General features: G+C 48.1%; 2 protein-coding genes across 2 annotated transcripts in view; one reads left to right on the forward strand and one right to left on the reverse strand.

Annotated features, from left to right (window-relative positions):
• Positions 1-921, reverse strand: part of LOC111730738 (zinc finger protein 114-like) — a 12,801-nt gene extending 11,880 nt beyond the window's left edge. The window contains exon 1 of the mRNA XM_023522139.1: positions 798-921. Within this exon, the coding sequence (XP_023377907.1) occupies positions 798-800 (3 nt within the window). The 5' untranslated portion in view covers positions 801-921. The remainder of the gene's footprint in view (positions 1-797) is intronic.
• Positions 922-3,947: 3,026 nt separating this feature from the next.
• The window catches only part of CARD8 (caspase recruitment domain family member 8), an 11,401-nt gene continuing 9,303 nt past the window's right edge, over positions 3,948-6,045 (forward strand). Inside the window, 1 exon segment of the mRNA XM_011378180.1 lies at positions 3,948-4,085. Within this exon segment, the coding sequence (XP_011376482.1) occupies positions 3,948-4,085 (138 nt within the window).

Consider the following 6,045-nt stretch of genomic DNA (forward strand, 5'->3'; position numbering starts at 1 on the left):
AGTTGGGCCTGGTTATTTCGGTCACAACAACGTCAGAACGGTAAGAAAAGAATTTCCCATTCTTGCCTGGGGCATCTAAGTCCCGCTGAGGAAGGAGCGTCAGTCTGCAATTTGCATTTCAGAGAAGGGGCTGAGAACGCGGCGTTCCCCAGCTACGGAGTTGGTGGTTTCCAAGGAAACAGCCAGGCCTGAGGATGAGCCCTGGGCGCACAGCTCAGCCCGAGCCTATCTAAGCACCGGCTTCATTTAAATTTACCCTTTCCCTCAATCCTACGATGACCGCCACCCTCCCTCGATCTGGCCGGACCTCCCGCGGGTAACCTGAACGACCAAAGTGCCACTTGCTCAGACCCTGGGGTTTGCTCCTGACAACTCCCCTGCCTGTCCCTTCACCTTAGCCTTTTGTGAACTGTCTCTGCGGGGATCTCAGTTCATAAAAAGGAAGAACCTGCCGCCCATCCGACCCAACTCGATCCGCAAAGCCCTTTCTCTAGAAGAATCCAACGGGTTGCCTTAGGAACTTTCCAGCTCTCCCTCATCACAGCACTTTTAAGGGTTCCGGTAACAGCCCTGGCGCTGCACGCGGACCCTCCTCGCCCTCCCCCAGGTCAGGAGCGATTTGCAGGGTTGCAGCGGACGAGGTGAAGGGCGCATTTAGGGCGCCCCACGCGGGCGGCTGGCGGCTCCCCAACTCTGCCCCGGCGGAGTATGGGCTTTTGCAGAAAGCTGCTCCCAACGCCTCGGAACCGACCCGGCGGCCCGCGGTGTGGACCGGTGCAACGACCAGGAGCACTTACCATTTAACCAGCACCGGCTTCCAGACGCGTCTGCGGCTGGCCCCAACGAAGGGCTCATTCCAGATGCTGAGGCAACCAGGCCGGAGCCCGCTTTCTAGGCCGGTTGAAAGTTATTCACTTCCCCAAACGGCCGCCAACCAATCAAAGTACACTTCCCGTCTGTGGCAGGAGCATGAGGAAGCGTAAGACGCGCATCAGTGGAAAAGACCCACATCCGAACGGGCTCAGCCTTTGGATGTGAATCCGCTGAGCCGGTGCCGGCACCGATAAACGCTACTTCCTGCTTACTGCCTCGGTGACCCCTCTCTCAGGCCCAGGACCCTGGGACACCAGCACCAGCTTCTGGATGTGATTGCGCCTGGCACGGCCCAAGAGCTCATGCCAGATACTAGAGTGTGTTGCAGGGCTGTAGAAGGGAGGGATGGAAGCGTTCCAATAAGAATAATCAAATAAACCAATGAAGATACCCCCGCCCCGGCATCGAGGGCAGAGATGGGATTCTGTACCTGCTCCAGACTCCTCCTCCAAATGGACATGTTAACGGGGAAGGGGGGGAGGGGTGTGCCTGCACCCCAGCCCTCCCGCAGGACCCAGCCTCCAGGAGCCCTGAGTCTGATCTCACCCCAGCTGATTTGCATTTCCTGCAGAACTTGCTCCCCAGACACCCCTGATCCTTAGTGGCGTGGGACTTTCCCACGTTGGTCCTGCCTCCCAGCTTTTGGCCCTCGCTGTCACCTCAGCCGGCCTATATCCCCAGGCTTGGCACCTGACCCGGAAGAACACTCTGGAATAGTTCTCACAGGCTTTCTGTGTTTGGTCTAAAGGCCTTCTCTCCACAGGTTTTATCTGACAAGCCCCAGTGGAGTCGCTCAGCCGCTGGGCTGCTCAGCCTTTATCAAGGACAACAGATGAGGTGACATCTCCACAAGCCTTTTTTCACTCCTCTGATTTCAAAACAATTTTACCTTTAAAAACAATTCCATTTTTTGTCCTAAACAAGTGGATCCGAAATCACATCAGAGCAATGCATAATCATATTTATGAAATGTGAAATCACATCAAAGCAATGCATAATCATATTTATGAAATGTTCCTTCTTTTCGAGCAGTGCGATTCTCCGCTAAAGCTTACGCTGTATAATGTTAATATAGACCTCGCTTTTTTGTTTTTTTGTTTTTTTTTGGGGGGGTGGGTTTTTGTCAAAGTTTATTTGAGCTAAACTGACGACATATGCAAAAGAGCACAATCGCAAACGCTCAGGATGTTTCTTATTACCAAGTGAAATTCAACCACATGCGTTTGAAGATCTAACTGGCTTTGCTAAGCGATTCATGAATGGGGCGCCATCTCACCTGGCAACTGGACGGTTGTCCAAAATGGAAGGCTTTTCCAGGCAGAAAGAGGGTGGGATTACGTTAAAAGCTTTTCGTTTTAAAGCAGTTTTAGGTTTACAACAAAATTGAGAGGAAGGTATAGAGACTTTCCATATACTTCTTCTAACCCACCCCCATGCATAGATAGCCTCCCCCCTTACCAACAGCACTCACCAGAATGCTTTTTAAAAAAAAAAAAAAAAAAAACCGGAATGACCCTGCCTTGACACATCACAATCACCCAAAGTCCATAGTAAAATTGTGATAAAGTATACATAACAAAAATTTCTGTTTTAACCATTTCTAAGTGTAAATTAGGTGACATTAAGGCTATGTACACTGTTGGGCAATCATCACCACTATCCATATCCAGGACTTTTTCATCTTTCCAAACTAAAATTCTGTATTCTTTAAATCCTAACTCCCCATGTCCCTTCCCCTTAGCCCCTGGTAATCTCTATTCTACTTTCCATTGCTATGAATTTAACTATTCTTCCTACCTCATAGAAGTGGAATCATACAATATTTGGTTTAATTTGTCAACCAGTGGTTGTTGGCACCAGTTCACCGCCAACAGGAAGCCCCAACAGGAATCCTCAATTTGTGGTGAGGCGCACATAGCTCAATTTCCAAGCAGTATAGACCTGGAACAGGAGGGCTGTGAGGCGGCCTCCAGGCCTCGGTGACATCTGCCACGGACACACAACCCTGACTCTTAAGTGAAGAAAGGATGCACAGCCCCACCAGGAGCCAACTTATATAAGTAGAAGGCCATGGCCCTGGTCCCTGATTGGTCCACTCTCATGCAAATGAGAACTTCAAATCCTCACAATTTGATTGGTTCAAAAAGCACTGTCTTGATTGGTCAGAATGGAGCTGCTCTGATTGGTCAGTGGAGTTGCTAATGAAAATATAGCTACTGCACGTCAATTGGATAGGAAAAGTCTCAGTCCTATTGGTTGAAATATGATTGCGGGAACTCCTATGTAAGGCTTGGCCTAGGAACACAGGGCAGGCAGACAGTTCAGTGCAGAAGGCAGGCAGTTTACTGAAGAGCTTGTGGGCGAGGCCATTACTTAGTAATGGCTGCTAGGCTCTGTTTATAAAGTTGAATCCAGTTAGCCACCAGAAGCCCTTCTCAATAGGTGTATTCACTCTCTGGGTCAACACATTTAACACAGTCTTTTCGAGGTTCATCTATGTTGTAGCATGTAGCATGTATCCATTCCTTTTTATGGATGAATAATATTCCATTGTATGGATAGACCACATTTTGTTAACCCATTCATCCATCTATGAACATATGGGTCTGTTCACCTTTTGGCTATTGTGAATTATGCCTTTATATGTTGGTGTAAAATACTAGTTTTTTTTAAGTTCGTGTTTTTGCGCTATAATTTATTTTAAGGTTTTTTTTTTCCTTCTACTTTTTGGTATCACTTTATTTAAATTGCATCTCTAATAATCATTTTAATTGAATGTCAAAAATCCTATCTGACAAGTTTTGTCTATAAAGTGTTATCCCTTCTCTAATAAAATTTAATATAAAATTCGACTCTGACTCTGGGTGCGTTTGAATTCTTTCTTGCACTCGGCCGAGGCCCCTCGCTCGGTGCAGGGCTCCTGCGGGGACTTTGCCCTGTGTGCACCAGTGAGGTTTGCTCAACGCACACAGCCTCCAGAAAGCACTAATCACTACTGTCAGAAAGCTGAATCTCTTTTTCTGTTTTTGTTTTGTCTTGTTTCCTCCCCGCCCGCCCCCCACCCGACAGCCTATATGAGCATCTTCATGCAGAGTACTACTTCCCCAGGTGACGGAGATAAGCAGAACACAGAGCAGCCTGGGGAAGACCTAGTCACCAGCCTCCCTCCTTCCTTTTCCCTCCTGCATCCGGGGGCAGTTGAAGCTCAGCTGGTGAGTGTGCCAGGAAAGTGGCAGGTGTTGCCTTCAAGGGCGGAAGGGGAAAATGGAGACCCCACCCCCCACCCCCTCAGCGGCAGCCTGTCTAGTTCCAAGCTCCTCTGGGGCTTTTAAACAATTGAGGGGAAAAGAGTTTTCAAGACTCCTGGTAGCCATGCTGGATGTGGGCAGCCAACTGCGAGAGCCGACATCTGAGCCATCTTTAAGGCGGGCAGAAAAAAAACCAAACTGAAACTCGCTTCTGCAGAGTTTATAATATCCTTACTCAAATATTTATTTTAAACAGAACATATATACACAATAAAATGTTTTAAGTGAAATCGAAGCCTTATATGATACCGCCTTGGAACATTAAGAGAAATATTGGTGAAATTTAAATAAAGTCTGTAGGTGAGATAATAGTATCGTATCCGGACATCGTTTCTCCTGTCTGCTAATTGTGCTATCATTACATATGTTGCTAAGTGAGGGGGAAGAGGCTGAAGGATTGATGTGAGCTCTCTGTACTGCTTTTGCATCTTTCGCTTAAAATTATTTCAAAAAAGTTATTTCGAAATGCAAAGATAAAAACTTAATCCTATGGACCTTGTAGCTCTCTTGTTAAGTTTTAATTCTAGTCGCTATATTTGCTATAGTTAATGGGGGTACTTTCTTCCTTTATATAATTAGGATAGTCTTTTACATAGAAGAACTATTGATTTTTGTACATTAATTCTCCTCCTGTAACTTACTAAATCACCCTACTTTTGTATCTATTTTCAGGTGATTTATTGGGTTTGCATATAGAATCATACAATCTGCAATTGGTTGTGGTTCAATCTCCTCTCTTCCAATTATTACACTTCTAATTTATTTATCTTTTTTAGCTGTATTGACTAACGCTTCCAATATTTTGATAAAAATAGCAGCAGGAGTCATACCTGGCATTTCCCTGACTTTCCCTGAAACGATTTTACTATGTCCATGTTAAGCATCACGGCTTCCTTTGGCCCGAGAGACATACATTATGTCAAAGAATTGTCTGACCCTTCTTATTTATCGATTGTACATGGGGTGCATACATAGCTGCAGGGCCCAGCTGCAGGTGAGCATAGCGGTGCAGGCCAGTCACAGAGACGGGTTTTTTTCTGGGCCCATGAGCAGCCGCGGGGGTCTTGGCTGTCAGTGTGTGCCCCCGTGGCGTGCACACAGCAAGCAGCGGGGGATGGGGACAGGTGCACATCTGGAGGGGTGTACATGCTGGTGGGGGGTCTGGACTGGGGTCTTGCACTTGTGCAGCTGCAGGGCCCGGGCTGGCCGTTATGAAGGTCCCCGTGGTGGGTGGGGAGTGGGAGGGATCAAAAAGAGACGAAGGCAGCTGGCCTCTATGACACGGACACCTGTGTGGTGAAAACTGGAGAAATCTGCAGGGGGTCCATGGTGGCTGTGCTGGCCGTTGGTTTCCTCAGTGGGAAAAGCTGCTGGGGTCCTCTGCAGAGAAGTTCACTGGGGACCACAGTTGCTCCAACCGCGTGACAGATGCTGGTGTTACCTGCTTTCTTCCTTACTCCTACCTGTCTTCGTATGTCTCAGCTTCGCCTGTTTCTTGGGGGGTGGGGAGGGTGGGCGGGGACCGAAGTGGGTTTCTCAGGCAGCGCCTCAGAAGCCTGGGGGAGCCAGGCGCTCTCCCCCATTTTCTCTTTCCTAGTGCGGGAGGCTCTGGTTGCAGAGTTTCTGCTGGGGCTTCACCGGGCTGGTGTGGGGGATGGGGTGATGCAGGCTGAGTGAAGCTGTTCTTCTTTCTCTTTTTTGTGAGGTTATTTTCTAGCTTTTTGTTCCACTGCGTGGCCTGATTTTCTTACATGGACTCCGGATGTCTCCCAGAGCTGCGTTTGTTTGTGGGGTAGTTGTCTAATGATTGATCTTTGCTGGGGGACGGAGGCTGGGGTCTCCTACGTTGCCATCTTGATGACGT

This window comes from Pteropus vampyrus, unplaced genomic scaffold (genome assembly GCF_000151845.1).
Source record: "Pteropus vampyrus isolate Shadow unplaced genomic scaffold, Pvam_2.0 Scaffold333, whole genome shotgun sequence".
NCBI classification, from domain to species: domain Eukaryota; kingdom Metazoa; phylum Chordata; class Mammalia; order Chiroptera; family Pteropodidae; genus Pteropus; species Pteropus vampyrus.